General features: G+C 63.1%; 2 protein-coding genes across 2 annotated transcripts in view; both read left to right on the top strand.

Annotated features, from left to right (window-relative positions):
* The first annotated feature begins 4,619 nt into the window (after positions 1–4,619).
* Slc18a3 (solute carrier family 18 member A3) lies at positions 4,620–6,937 on the top strand. Its single transcript, XM_003466128.4, has one exon. The coding sequence runs from the start codon at positions 4,962–4,964 to the stop codon at positions 6,561–6,563; it is 1,602 nt and encodes a 533-aa protein (XP_003466176.1). The 5' UTR covers positions 4,620–4,961; the 3' UTR covers positions 6,564–6,937.
* Positions 6,938–8,257: 1,320 nt separating this feature from the next.
* Positions 8,258–15,020, top strand: part of Chat (choline O-acetyltransferase) — a 37,835-nt gene continuing 31,072 nt past the window's right edge. Inside the window, exons 1-5 of the mRNA XM_003466127.4 lie at positions 8,258–8,411; positions 10,143–10,245; positions 12,092–12,283; positions 12,682–12,800; positions 13,545–13,598. Coding sequence (XP_003466175.2) covers positions 10,180–10,245; positions 12,092–12,283; positions 12,682–12,800; positions 13,545–13,598 — 431 coding nt within the window. The 5' untranslated portion in view covers positions 8,258–8,411; positions 10,143–10,179. The remainder of the gene's footprint in view (positions 8,412–10,142; positions 10,246–12,091; positions 12,284–12,681; positions 12,801–13,544; positions 13,599–15,020) is intronic.

Below are 15,020 nucleotides of genomic sequence, written 5' to 3' on the forward strand. Positions count from 1 at the left end.
TCGTAACACTCTGATTTCTATGGGAAGAATGTGATTACTTTTTGTTTTGATAAACAGAGATGAGTTTGAAAGCCACGGGCACCCTGGCTGGGTCCCCTACCAGGTGCTACAGCCAGGGCTAGACAGACTGCTTGGGAAGAAAATCACAGGCTCTGTTTCAAGAGGCTCAGGCGCCAGGTGAAGAGATGAACCCCTGTAATCCCAACCTCTTGGGAGGCCGGAGTAGGAGGGCACAAGTTTGAGACCAGGGAAAGCAACTCAGAGAGACTCTGTCTTGGAATAAAAATAAGTAAACACAATTTAAAAGGCTGGATTGTAGCTCAGGGGTAGGTGCTTTCCTAGCATTGTGAGGTCCCAGGTTCAATCCTCAGTTCACTGCTCCCCCACAAAACAACAGCCCTCAGGTTGAAGGTAGAATCACCCCAACAATGCATGGCCTAACTTCCAGAAGGGTAGGAAATGATAAGACTCAAGGTTTGGGGGTGCTGTTTGCAAGATATCAGGAATGAAAGGCCTGTGAAGCCCAAGAGCACTGGTTCCCAGGTGCACAGTTGTGAACTTGTAGGGCTGATGAGGAAGAGGAGGACAGAAAGGCCCCCAGGTTGGGGGAGGAGCCTGGGCCCTGACCCCTGGCAGTGAGGGGCTCTGTGAGGTGGGGGGCTCTGTGAGGCGGATGAGAGCCTGCCTAGAATTTCACAGGGAAAAAAAGTTCGGCATCCACGCAAATAGCAAGGCAGGGGCCAAGCTGGGAGGTGCTGCAGGCCCAGTGTTGGGGAGAGACACAGCCTGGGCCCGGAAGATGGGGGTGGTCTCAGTGGAGAAAGGAGAAAGACCTTCAGCGGGTTGGTGGAGAGCAAATGCAAGGTGGAAACCAAAGAGGTCCTGAAGCCCTGCTGATCTCTGCTTCCAACCAATGGTGCAGGAGAAGAGTCAGAAGCTGGAAGGGAGGCAGGGGACAGCACCCCATGGGGAGCCGAGAGGGGGATCCAGGCCTGCTGTGGTGCAGGAGCTGTATCCCTCTCCATCCCGACTCATGCATCCTATGTGTGCACAAGGCCGGTCTGAGCTGAGGACGCACTGGCCAAGGGCAGGCACGTAATCCTCTGGCGCCCAGCCACCAGGCTCATAGGTTTCCGGGAAAGGCTGACACGGGCTGCTCTGTTCCTTGGATCTGAGAATATGTGGGTGGAGAAGCCTAAATTAATTAAGTGATGCCGAGGCCCCCAGGCCCTCCCAGGGCAGTGCACAGGGACAGATAGCGAGGCCCAGGCATGCTGTACCCCCACCCCCAGTGCTGGAATCCAAAGAGGTACATGAGCTCCTTTGGAACCAAGCCCGCACTTAAGTGCTTCCCGGGAGACAAAGAAATAATCAATCAGGAGCGGGCGCCCAGCCCACACGCTGCCACCGCCACACCACCCAGCTTCTCCTCAGACACACGGTCTCTGGGACTGACATCACCAGGAAGCAACAAATGCCAAAGCACCAGAACTGATGCGGCCCAGCCTGGTGACCCCCCACAGTGGCACCCACCACCCCACAACCTGCCCAAGAGCCCCTTACATGGTGCACCAGACTTCACTCAGATGCTCGTACACAATAGCTGTTCTCATATCCTCCCCCAAAACCACCCACCAGGACTCCCCAGCACCCACGCCATTCCCCCATGGCACCAGTCCAGCCTGGAACACACTTTGGCTTATCAAACGGAGGCCTCTGCAGCGTCCCTTGGATGAAACAAGCAGCAAAGTTGCTGCCCCCTCAAGTAGTCCCCAAGCATAAGAATACAATGAAGCTCCTACTAAACACTGAGCATTAGGAGATATTGTAGTGCAATTCTTCTCATGGTCACTGGCTTCATGCAGGAGGAGGGCACAGTGGCTGGGAGCTGGGAGCCAGATCTAGGCCACGTGCTTTGGAATACATCTCCAGCACTTTTCAGCTCTCTGCCTGTGGCTAAGTCACCTCACTCGCATCCCTATCAACAGGCGATGTGAAGGTCGGTGAGAGGATGAAATGACTTAATATCTGCTAAATGCTTAGAACAGTGTCTGTCAGTCTAATTCAAGTTACCGTGGGGAGCCAGATATGTGCCAGGTAACAGCAGCTGGAGAGCCCAGAAGAGAAAGGGGGGATGAAAGCTTCTATTTTGCCCTACAGAGTTGGGTAAGAAGTCGCCTTTGGCCTATTAGTTATGCTTACATAGGAAGGCTCAGGTGAGGCATCACCAAGGTTCTAGGGCAAAGGACACCCACAGACACAGAAAGACCCAGGGGATGGCACCCTTGGCGGTAAGGCTGCAAGGGTGAGCCCGGTCAGCACCACGGACAGCTCCAGCCAGCTCCGGAAACTCGGCTGTTCAGAGTCCTGCTGGGTTCAGGGGGTCATTTGGCTAAGCCTTTGGGTCCTCGCCTACTTGTGACTCCTGTGCCCCAGTCCGTGAGGCTGGAGATGGAAGGGGGCTGCGTGTGATCCGGAAGCTGAGGAATGAAGCTTAGTGTCCCCAGCCCCTTGAGGGACCCAGTCCAGTCCCTATGGGTCCTGACCTGCTCCTCTCCCCTATTCTGCCCCAGCCTGTCACTTTGCTGAAGCGGCAGAGGGGGTGTAATGAGGTGCAGAAACAGGGAAGTAGGTCCAGCGGCCTGGGTTCAAATCCAGACTCTGCTGCAGAGATCTCAGCACACTGGCCCAGCCTTTCCATGTCTGCCTTCCTCCTCCAGGGAGCTGGAGCTACACCAGAACTCAGGGGGACAGAGAGAAGCACCCCACCTCCCCCTGGCACACAGAAATGGCTTAATAAATGAGATCACTTCCTGCATTACAGCAACAGAGGTAGAGGCGAACCCAGAGCTCAGAGAGCTCGGCTCCATGCTCAGCAATGGTCCTGCATTATGTGGGCCAGAGAGCTGGATAGGGGGTCTGTATCTGGGCAACACGGGGACCGTTTCTCTTCCTGAAGAGCTTCCCGTCCTCCAGCCACAAGAAAGAAATTTCCTGCCTCAAGTCCTTTCGTGCTTCCTGTCGCTCCAGGAGGCTGCCCCCTTGCAAAGCCTGGTACTGAGAGAGCCTCCATGAGGACCTCATGGGTCTTAAACTCTAATGGTACTCCTGGTACTGAGAGAGCCTCCATGAGGACCTCATGGGTCTTAAACTCTAATGATCGATCGATCGATCGAAGAGCCAGGCAGGTGACATCACAGTGTGGGGCCAGCTGGGGTGGGGTGGAGGGTGTGGAATAAGTTGGAGGCCCCGTGCACGCCCAATAAAGGCCATCTGATGAGTTAATTCTCCTTCCCAAAGGAGCACCTGCAGTGGCCGTTTCTGTCTGGAAGCTGTAGTGAGCGCTCTCACCTAGCTCCCTGCTGCAGGCGGGACGCGGCTGGAAGACACGGCTGCCCCTGATACTAGATCGGGGTTGACGCCAGGCCAGAGCGAGAGACAAGTGTAATCTGGACACCATCAGCCCCTCAACCTTGGCTAGCTACCAGCCACTCTCCACCAGCCCAGGGACTGGAACCCCCCAGCGGCTCTCTGGTGCCATTCGGGCCGAAGTTCTGGGGGGATACAGCAGGCCCAGCACCGGGCCTGGCCAGCTCAGCCTGGGACTGAGAAGAGGGCTGGAGGCGCAGCGCTCTGGGATGGTGGGCCTCCTTCCACAGCCTCTGATGGTCGCGGAGAGCGAGCTCCTGGCTAGCGAGCTGCGCGGCGCCTAGGCGGGGCTTCCTAGGCTGGGAGAGACCCTAACCGCCCCTCTCCTGCAGCCCCAGACCGGCAGCTCCGGGAGTGGGAGGTTAGGAGGGTAGAAAGTGGGCGGAGGCTCCCAGAGCCCAGGGCGCTCCAGCAGGAGCGCAGAGGGTCTGGGAGGAGTTAGCGTGGGGAGGGAGCGAGGAGGCGGAGCAGGAGCACCCCACAGCAAGGTGGGGAGCGGGAGTCCTGGATTGGGGTGCCCGGGCGGCGCGGCAGGGTGAGCGCGGCCGGGCTGGCATTAAGCACCCTGAGCTGGGGTGAGGCAATCCTTGCCTCAGTCTCTCCAGGCTTGCAGCCCGGATTAGCGGCGGTGATGTTCTGCCCAAGGGCTGGCCGGTGGGACTCCGCTCCAAGCCTCCAGCCTCCCCTTCCATGCCCCGTGGGTGGAAAGAGCCCAGGGCGGAGCCGAGGGGGGGGGTCCGTGCCCGGCGCCCCTCGGGTCTGGGCTCCGCGCACCCGCTGAGAGCACAGATGGACGCGCGCGGCTCACCTCGGGGGCGCCCTGCCCGCTGCGCGCCGAAATCCAGGCTAAGGCGGAGATCTGGAGCCGCGCCGCACCCGCTTCCTAGCGGGAGAAGAGTGGGCGCCCGCCCCACAGGTCTCAGAGCCGGGGGAACCCGGCGCCGGCTCCGCCCATGCCGCGCCCATCCCCAGCTGCCGGCCCAGACCCCTTCTCCGGGCTCCCAGCCCCGCGCCTCCGGGGCGCGGGCCCCCGCTCGCCGCGCCCCGCCCCCGGCCCCCGCCCCGCCGACGTCGCATTAGCATGCGCGACGCAAGTGGCCGGGGCACCACTCGGGGGCCGGGACTCGCCGCGTCACAGCCCCGAGTGGAAGGGAAAAAAGAGGCGGCGGCGGCGGCGGCGGCGGCGGCGCGGAGGCAGGAGCCGGCGCGAGGGAGGGGAGCACGGCGATCGCGCGAGCAAGCGGCGGGCAGCGGCGAGGTGTCCTGCACGCCCGGTCCCCGCGCCCGCCCCTCTGCGCACCTACAGCCCCAGCCGCACATGAGCGCGGCGCCTCAGGGTCCCCGTCGGCCCGAGCTGCCCGAGCGCTCGCCTTCGCCCAGGCGCCGGACATGAGCCCCGCCGACACCTGAGGCGCAGGGGGCGCTGCTCGGAAGGACCGCGCCCCCGGCTTCCCCGGGTCTCTGCACTGCGGGGCGCCACCCCGGACCCCGGCGGCGGAGGCTTTCGCGGAGCACAGCAGCGCCCGGGAGGCATGGAGCCCGAGGGCCAGGCCCGGGCCGCTGCGGCCAAGCTGTCGGAAGCGGTGGGCGCAGCGCTGCAGGAGCCCCGGCGACAGAGGCGCCTGGTGCTGGTCATCGTGTGCGTGGCTCTGCTGCTGGACAATATGCTGTACATGGTCATCGTGCCCATCGTGCCTGACTACATTGCCCACATGCGCGGGGGCGGCGGTGGCGGCGACAGCGCCACCCTGGCCACTGAAAGCTGGACGCCCACCCCGCCGCCGCCCACGGCCACGGCCCCCAACGCCTCCTCCGTGGCCAACGCCTCGGCGCCCCCGACGGCTGCGGGCCCGTCCTGGTTGACCCTGAGGCCCCGCTACCCCACGGAGAGCGAGGACGTGAAGATCGGGGTGTTGTTCGCCTCCAAGGCCATCCTGCAGCTGCTGGTGAACCCCCTGAGCGGGCCCTTCATCGACCGCATGAGCTACGACGTGCCGCTGCTCATCGGGCTGGGCGTCATGTTCGCCTCCACGGCGCTGTTCGCCTTCGCCGAGGACTACGCCACGCTCTTCGCCGCGCGCAGCCTGCAGGGCCTGGGCTCGGCCTTCGCCGACACGTCCGGCATCGCCATGATCGCCGACAAGTACCCAGAGGAGCCGGAGCGCAGCCGCGCCCTGGGCCTGGCCCTGGCCTTCATCAGCTTCGGGAGCCTGGTGGCGCCGCCGTTCGGGGGCATCCTTTATCAGTTTGCCGGCAAGCGCGTGCCCTTCCTGGTGCTGGCGGCCGTGTCGCTGCTCGACGCGCTCTTGCTGTTGGTGGTGGCCAAGCCCTTCTCGGCCGCGGCTAGGGCGCGGGCCAACCTGCCGGTGGGCACGCCCATCCACCGCCTCATGCTGGACCCCTACATCGCGGTGGCGGCGGGCGCGCTCACCACCTGCAACGTCCCCCTGGCCTTCCTGGAGCCCACCATCGCCACGTGGATGAAGCACACGCTGGCTGCGTCCGAGTGGGAGATGGGCATGGTCTGGCTGCCGGCCTTCGTGCCGCACGTGCTGGGCGTCTACCTCACCGTGCGCCTGGCGGCCCGCTACCCGCACCTGCAGTGGCTCTACGGCGCGCTGGGGCTGGCGGTGATCGGCGTCAGCTCCTGTCTGGTGTCCGCCTGCCGCTCCTTCGCGCCGCTCGTGGTCTCCCTCTGCGGCCTCTGCTTCGGCATCGCGCTGGTGGACACGGCGCTACTGCCCACGCTGGCCTTCCTGGTGGACGTGCGCCACGTCTCGGTCTACGGCAGCGTCTACGCCATCGCCGACATCTCCTACTCGGTGGCGTATGCGCTCGGGCCCATCGTGGCCGGCCACATCGTGCACTCCCTGGGCTTCGAGCAGCTCAGCCTGGGTATGGGCCTGGCCAACCTGCTCTACGCGCCGGTCCTGCTAGTCCTGCGCAACGTGGGCCTCCTGACGCGCTCCCGCTCCGAGCGCGACGTGCTGCTGGACGAGCCCCCCCAGGGCCTGTACGACGCGGTGCGCCTGCGGGAGCGCACCGCGCCGGGCGAGGACGGCGAGCCTAGCAGCCCTCCCGGCCCCTTTGATGGGTGCGAGGATGACTACACCTACTACCACACCCGCAGCTAGCACCCGCCCCTCCTCCAGGCCGCCCGCCCTTCCCCCTGGAGTCCGGGGGGCTGCACTGCTAGCGCCAACTCAGGCTCAGGGCCCCTCCCGCGAGCACCCCAGCCCCTCCTCTGTCCAGTGTTCACTCGCCCGCCCGGGGGCCCTCTCCGGGCCCGCTCCCTAGTTCTCTTTCTCGACCTTGGGTCAAGTAGAGCCTTGGAGACCCCGAAGCCACTGTGCCCTGCGCAGAGGGAAAGCGCTGTGTGGGCCAATCAATAAGCTGCCCGGCGCAGAGCCGCGCGTCTGTCTGTCCTCCCCTGCGTTCCTCCCAGTGCCAAACTCGTCCTGTCGCACCGCGGTGCCTCGGGCCGAATTAATAAACTGTGTCTGTCGGAGGAGGCCGAGTCTCTTTACTGCTGGGGGTGGGAGATCCGCTTGGAGCCCGGGCAGCGGGAGGGTGAGTGGTCTCCCAGCTCAAACCCGGCCCGACAACGCACACCGGAGAGCAGGAAAGCCCCGCAGAGACAGCAAACCCTGCGGGGCTCTCACAGCAGGCTCCCGTCCCCAGAGACAGCCCCTCCTCCCCGCGCCCAGCGCAGCGCCCAGGGGTGCCGCCTGGGGGAGCCTGCGGCTTAGTGGCGGCCGCCCTTGGAGGACACGCCCAGAACCCGCCTAAGCGCCGGGGAGCCCGGGCTGCGCTTCCCTTTCCGCCGGCGTCGCGCCCGTCCAGGCTTCTAGAAAGAAGCGGGGAGGAAGCTGTGCGCTGCTGCGGGAGAAAAATGGGGCCCATTTCTCGGGGCGCCGCCTCGGGAGGCCCAATGTTAGGTCTAGCGCTGGGCTCTGGTCTGGGTGACCGAGCCAGGAGGGTTGGAGAGGTGACGGGAGGGACGTGGTGCCAACCCCCAGCCCTGCTCCGTCCTCAATGGAAGCAGCCGTCAGGAAGGTTTCCCATCCTGGGTTCCCATTCGGGGAGCCCCAGGCGCAGGTGGGGGAGACCCTCAGCCCTAGAACCCCCACCCTAGCAGAGTCCTGGGACTCCCCAAGGAGATGCGCGGGGTTAGGGGCGCCTTTTTGGTCTACCGGCCTGGCTGCGTGTGTCGGAGCGCTGTGTGGCCGCGAGACCTCTGTGTGCACATCTGGGGACTGTCCACTGGGGCAGCTCTGTCCCCGCGTGTCTGCCTCCCACCCCTGTCCCGGTGCGCCAACCTGTCTGCCATCAGGGTGGCCCAAGTCTTGTTCCTGCTGCCAACACGCATCCTAAGAGCCAGAGGCTGAAAGGCGCAATGGAGAGGGAAGGGAGGTCCTCCGCCAGTCCACAGCCCGGTTCCTTACAGTGTTCTTTTGAAAGGAGGGTTTGAGCCAGGCCGTGGCTGGCAATGGTTTTCTGGGACCCCAACACTCAGCAGGGTTCTGCGTAGGCAGCAGCCTAGGGATCCTGGGGCTGGGGATCCGGAGATGGAGGAGGCCAGGCAGGAAGGGGGGCGCGCAAGGGGCGTGGGCACGACAGTGCTCTGAGCCCCAGGCCCAGGCCTGGAGTTGACTGTGGGTGTCGGAGAGCGCCAGGAAGCCGTCTGGGCAGGTACCCGGGTTGGGGGCGGGATCGCGGGTGGGGTTCGGGGGACAGAGGCCAGTGGAGGAGAGAGAAGAGGGAGAGGGCGGGGGAGGGAGGGAAAGGAGCGAAGGGAGGGAGGAGAAGGAGAGAAGAGGCGCGCCCGCTTCCCGGCAGCCAGTCCCGCAGCCGCGGGGACCCACGCGGCGCCCCCACTCCGCGTTGCTGACGCGCCGCCCCTGATCCCCGGCTCACACCCCCGCCCCAGTCTGCTCGGCGCGGGGCAGCAGCGGCAGAGACAGAGGAGCGCAGGAGAGCAGGTGAGAGGGCTGGGTGGGCTGGGAGCAGGGCTGCATCTGGGCGCTGACTTTCTGGGATGTAGGAGAGGGTGGCGCCGGAGTCCCCCAAGCCTGTGGCAGCGCCTGTGGCAGCCGCGGCCGTCGGGGACGTCAGGACTCGGCAGCTAGGGTGCCTGGGCTGGGAGAGGCTTGGTTATGGGGACTGCGGGACTCATGCACGGTTCTCCATGCCTGGGAGCTCCGAGATCTGCGTTTTCTATGCCGGGTGGGAGGGTCCGTGTGCTCACCCCAAGCACCCAAAGCACCCATGAGCACCATGCTCTGTCCAGACCAGGGAGGGTGGGGGAGTGGCCGCAGCTGGAGTCAGCGGTAATGCAGGACCAGACTGGGGCTGGACTCCAGGGCACAGCAGAGTCGCCCTCCTGGTGGCTTTCCTCAGCCAAGCCTGTGGAAGCTCAGTGGAGCACATCAGACAGACAGGTGGAAAGCCAGACATGGCCCGAGGTGGGGGCCCAAGGGCCAAGGAGGAAGAGGGGCTGGCATAGGAAGGCATCCCTGGGATGGGGTCTGTGACACCTGCCCTTCGGGTCCCAGAGCCAGCCAGAGGCAGAGGAGGTACAGCTGTACCATCTGGAGGGCCTTTGCCAGCTTGCCCTTGCCCTGTGGCACTCACAGCACTCGGCCATGCCCCCACCCCTAAGTCAGAGGCAGCCCCGCCATTGGTCTTTAGGCTTAGCTGGGCCTGATGACTACCCAACCAGCAACCCCGAACCCATCTACAAGGGCATCACGTATGCTCCGCAGTGGGGCCAGACAGAGCCAGGATGCTCTGTGCTTGGGCCTGGTTCAGCTGTCTCTCTGGATGCTCTGCTCCAGAGCCAGCTAAGGAATCTGCCAGGGCCGGGTTGTGCTTGGCTCTGGGCACCAGTGGTGATGGTGGAGGGATGGGGTCAACATTGGCTTTGGACTCTTGGAAGAAAGTAGAGGCTGCGTGGGTGGAAGCCCTGGCTGTGTAGCTCTGCAGGCCCAGGCTTAGGGGCACCTCAAGGGAGGAGGTGGTAGCCGGCTGCCCTGGGAGCCAGCCTCTGCCCCTCCCAGCCTGGCTCACTCCTCCCACACCTCCCAGGCTGATCTGCCTGACCCCAGGCTGCTGGGGGACTCTGAGGGGTCCTGGCCACCCTCCTTCCACATCCTCATGGTGTCTACATGAGCGTCCTGCTCACCAGACTGCCCAAGTCACAGCCGTCCAGCAGGTCCAAGGATGCTCCCCACCACCGGACACCCCCTGGAGCTCAGGCCCTCGAGGGGGCCTTTCCACCTTTATGTTACGCCAGTCCGGGGCCAGCCCCCAGAGATGGAGTGCTGAGCGTGTAGGTCTCGTCCTACCTGTGAGAAACTCAGTCTACTGGGAAGTGAGATTTTAATCCACCAAGCACACAGCAGCTGGACCCAGGAGGAGTGAAGCTGGTGGCCCCTGGTGCATAGGGAGTGGGCCAGCCAGGTCCCCTCCAGGACTGCACTGGGGCAGTGAGTGGCCTTGGGAGCCTGTATCCTCTTGGATACAGCTCTAGGACCTGCTGGTCCCACTGTGATCTGGGACAGGTCTGATTTTGAGACAGGAGCCGGGCCTACAGCAAGGCTCTTAGGTTCTCTGGTCAGCCTGTGGCCTCCTTTGGACAGGGCTATGGGAGGTGAAGGTCACAGCAGAGCCAGGTCACTCTTGTGTTGATGCCTCACCTTCTCTGTCCCCAGGTACCACATCGGCCACCTGGGACCAGGAGTCACCAAGATGCCCATTTTGGAAAAAGCCCCCCGTGAAGTGGCTACAGACACCCCCAACAGTGAGAAGGAGCCTGTGAGTGACTTTTGGGGTCCTCTCTCCACCCACTTGATGGCAAGTGTTCCTGGCCCTCAGCCGTCACCTGTGCCTGGGTTGAGCCTGCATGTGCTGGGGGTGGTCAAGGGCCCCAGGGATGCCGCAGGCCACTTAGCTAATCCTGGGTCTATAGAGCTGCTGCTTGTCCTGGTTCCTCCCAGTGGCTCTGAGTGTGATGCAGTGGCTCAGGGTGGCACAGCCTTCTGTGCCAAGCCCTGTCACACGCAGCCCTGGGGCACAGGCACCATCTTCTTCCCCAGCCACAGGCAGTGCCTCCTCCCTGGTGGGCAGTCCTCCGTCTTGCCCAGCCTCGGTGACAAAGGTTGACTGGCACTCTGGCTCCTCCTACCAGCCCACCCTCGGATCTCACAGACCCCCACAAACCCTGGAGGAGGAGGGACTGGAGCAAGCGAGGCGTAGCTCTAGTTCACTGGGGGAGCTGGGCAGGCGGCGTGCTGCCCAGACCTGTCCTCTGCTGGCCTGGAAACCCCACCTGCCAGGCTGTGGAGACAGATTGGACAGGCAAGGACTGTCACCCACCTCAGCATGCACTCACGTGCTTGCTCACCTGTACCCAGGATTTGAGGACCCTCCACTCCACCAGGGTCGGGGAGCCCCTGCTGTCTCTGGGGGACGACGTAGCCAGTCCAAGAGGAGAGGCCTTGAAGGCAGGCAGCCCACTGTTTGCCAGTGTGTTTCTGTTTTGTTTTGAGATGGGTCTGGCTAGGTGGCTCAGGCTGGCCTCAAACTCACAGGGAGCCTCCCGCCTCAGCCTCCTAAGTGCTGGGATTCCAGGCGTGCGCCACCATGCCTGGCCAGTGTTGTACAATTTAAGCAGTGATGTGAAAAGTCCTACAGTCAGGAGTCCAACGAGGCATCGGGAAAGAAGGGGTGAGGTGGGGCGGGAGGCCACGGGGAAGGGTAGAGCAGGACCCCAGAGAGAGATGCGGACAGACTCTTCTGGTGGGACTACTTCCGTTACTGTGCACCCAGTTTCCTCATGTGTCTGTGGGGGACATCCTGGCCCTGGCTCCATGACCCCCCATGAGCCTGCTGCCCAGCCGGAAACAAGGTGCCCATGGGAAGGGGGGAGCTGTGGGGCCCTGGCGCCCCCAACCGGACTCTGAGTTTAGGACTTAGGGTTCCCTCTGGAAGATGGGGCTGGAGCATCACATCATTTTCTGTGCCCCCCCCCCAGGGCCGTTGTCCCCTCGCTAAGTCCCCTCCTGTCCCTGTCATGCACTGTGGTGAGGTGCTTGGGGGCTGCCTGTCCACAGGGAACAAAAGCCCCTCCTGGCTCCATGATGGGGAGGTGGGAGCGCCAGCCTCTCCCTGGTGGCATCTGGCAGAGTTCTGATTGGTCGCCACAGCAGCACTGACCCCTGCCTCCACCACAGCTGCCCCGGAGTGCCCAGCCCTCTCCCTAAATGAGGCATAACCACCACCAACAGTGTCAATGATGGATGCAAGCACGCATCCCTTAGGGTGGGAGCACTTCCGGCGGGGATCCCCGGGGTCCTGTGGGAGCTAAGGGCTGCCAGCTGTGACACCAGAAGAAGCCAAAACACAGGCAAGGCAAGGACATCCCCATGGTCAGCAGCGGGCTCGGGCAGGAGCCAGGGGGGTCTGATGCCAGCAGCCTGGTCTTCCTCTGCCCCTTGGCCCCCCTGAGCCCTGTAATGGAGGCAGGGACAGCAAAAAGGAGCATCTTTCCTCGATGCTTCGAGTGAGCAGACCCTAGCTGCAGGCCCCAGGCTGGGGAGCAGGGGTAGGACAGGTGCTGGCTCCACACGGGGGCAGTGAAAGCCTGTGCCCTCTCCACCAGGGGCTGCCCAAGCTGCCAGTGCCCCCGCTGCAGCAGACGCTGGCCACCTACCTGCGGAGCATGCGGCACCTGGTGCCCGAGGAGCAGTTCCACAGGAGCCAGGCCATCGTGCAGCGCTTCGGGGCTCCTGGTGGCCTCGGGGAGACCCTGCAGCAGAAGCTTTTGGAGCGACAGGAAAAGACAGACAACTGGGTGAGCTCCAGCAGGGACTCCAGGGGCAGAAGCAGGAGGTAGACGTGGGACAGGCAGAGGGGTTCTGGTGGGGACAGGTAGGTGACACAGATGGGGAGCAGATGGGGACAGAAGGGTGGCACGGGCTGGGTGGACAAGGTGAGGCTGAGGGCCAGCAGGGTGAGAGACAGGGTGGGGGCAGAGACGTTGGAGGGCAGGAGGAAGAGGGAGCTGGGCAGAGGAGGGTGCGGGAGGGACAGGAGCACAATGGGGGAAGGGGAACTGTACCCAAGGTGACAGGCAGGCCTGTTGGGCACAGCCACAGCTTGGCGACGTTTCTTGAATGACTATGTGTGCTCAGGCTCCCTCAGGGCTCAGGAGCCGTTGGGTGACTGGGCACCTTCCTGTGCGCTTGGCAGGTGTCCGAGTATTGGCTGAACGACATGTATCTCAACAACCGCCTGGCCCTGCCGGTCAACTCCAGCCCTGCCGTAATCTTCGCCCGGCAGACTTTCCAGGACACCAGTGACCAGCTCAGGTGCAGCCTCAGGTGGCCCGGGCACATTGCTGCCCTTGAGGGCCAGGCACCCAAAGCCTCTGTGGGCCCGGGGTCCCCACTGCCAACTGTCTGGGCTGGCTGGGTCCACGATGATGATGGTGTTGGTGGTGGCAGGCGGTGGAGACATCAGGAGGAGGGCAGGTCACAGTGGGCTGAGGACAGCGGCAGGACAATCGGCCAGGAGTCCCCGCGTCCACTCCCAGCCAGGCCGGCAGCCCCTCTGCTGTGGATGGGTGGATGTGAGAGGGCCCCCCCGCTGAGCCAGGCCTCGCCGCCCACACAGATCCCTGGGCCTCTCCCTGGCATGGCACACACGTTCCCAAGCCAAATGACAGACTTTTCCCAAGAGATTGGGTTGCCTGGAACCCAGGGGCCCTGCCCTGTCCAGCCCCTGTGCTGGCCTATCCCAGGGAAAGCCCCAGCCCTGGCCGTCCAGCCCTTTCCTGTGGCTGCTCCTGCATCCTCTCCCTCCTCTTCGGGTGACTCCGGTGTCCCCTCTTCCCTGCAGAACATTTTTAATCCAAGACAGCATGGTGGCAGGGCCTGGGGTGGGGCGCAGCAGGAACCAGGTCCATTAGTTTGGGGGGGTGGGAAATGGTGGGTGATGGTTGCCTTTGGAGCAGCAGAAGGGGGAGGAAGGTAGGGCGAGGAGGAAAGGAAGGGAAGAAAGGAGGAAGGAGGGGGGAGCGGTGGAGGCTGGCTCAGGCCCGTCTGTCTCTGCAGGTTTGCGGCCAGCCTCATCTCGGGCGTGCTCAGCTACAAGGCCCTGCTGGACAGGTAGGCCGGCCCGGCATGGAAGTTGCCCCGTGTGGCACAGCCAGGGAGCTTGGGGGCCGGGGCCCTACCTCCTCCCCTCCACGTTCCCGGCCTGAGTCACAGAGCCCATGTCCCCTGCCTCCTGCTCAGCACCAGGGTGTCCAGGAGCCCACGGGGCTGACCCGCAAGGGCCCCTCTTCCTCGGCCCTTGCTTGGACTTTGAAAAGCCCCCATCTCTGTACTGCTGTGCCCACGGGGGAGTAGACCTGGCCAGGAGAGGAGGAGGAAGGAAGGAAGAGGTGGGGTAGAAGTGGGTCCAGCCCTTGGCTTTGCCCACATCGGGCTGAAGGTTGGGGCCAGTGGCTGCCCTGAGCGCAGGTCAGGGCTCCAGATGCCAGGGGCAGAGAGGCCCTGGGTCTGAGTTCAGACTCCTCAGAGTGGGCATGTGGACCTCGGGCCAGGTCCCTAAAGCTTCCGAAGGCTTTCACTGGGCCAGGAGGGCAATGCTAACCCTACCCCTGCCGCTGGGGCCTAGGACTGGCCTTGGCCGCCTCTCCGGCCTCCTCTGGGGCAGGCTACTTTCAAAGAATTAGTAGAAAAATGTTATACAGGCACCAACACATTATTACGGGATTCCTTGGACATAAATGCCCACCACATCGCTGAGCATGTGCCTGCCACTCATCTCGTGGGTTGGCCATGAGGTTTGGGATCGAGAGGCAGCGTCTTACCCTGTCAGACGGACCCATCGTGCCCACCCACGGCCATCTCCTCCCAGTCCCCCAGTACCACTGGCTGAAATTCTCCTCCTCTTTCTGACTGCTACTTGTGGTCTGTTCTCCACCCACGTACCCCAAGATGCACCCATCAGAACAGGAAGATTGCACCTTGTCTGCTACCGTTCTCAGCAAGGTGCCTGACACATCGGAGGTGCTCAGCAAATACTTCTGAAAGGGTGGAAGGATGGGTTGGGGAGTGGTAGATGGGTGGGTGGATGGATGAAGGGATGAATGAGTGGATGGTAACTGAGTGGATGATGGCAGGTAGATGGATGGCTGGATAGGAAAATGGGTGGATGACTGGATGGATGGAGGGATGGATGCATGGATGGATAGATGGAGCTGCATGTATAGGAGATGGATAGATAGCTAAATGGATAGATAGGGAGTTGAGAGATGGGTTGGAAAATGGATGGGTGGTAGATGGATGGTGAATGGATAGATGGATGGATGGATGCATGCACGCTAGATGGTTGGGTATTGGGTGGATGGATAGTACATGGATAAATGGATGGTAGGTGGGTGGATGCATGGACAGGTAGATGCATGATGGTGGGTGGGTGGATGGATGCATAGTGCATGGACAGATGCAAGGTGCCTGGCTGACCAGACAGATAAGTGGATGGATAGACAACTGATGGATGATTGGGTGCATGGTGGACAC

Source organism: Cavia porcellus, unplaced genomic scaffold, assembly GCF_034190915.1.
Source record: "Cavia porcellus strain 051 isolate PalLab524CR breed Dunkin Hartley unplaced genomic scaffold, mCavPor4.1 scaffold_23, whole genome shotgun sequence".
Lineage (NCBI taxonomy): Eukaryota > Metazoa > Chordata > Mammalia > Rodentia > Caviidae > Cavia > Cavia porcellus.

Bases quoted from the DNA above. Each gene is read 5' to 3' on its own strand.
- Slc18a3 (XM_003466128.4), top strand. From the start codon at position 4,962: ATGGAGCCCGAGGGCCAGGCCCGGGCCGCTGCGGCCAAGCTGTCGGAA.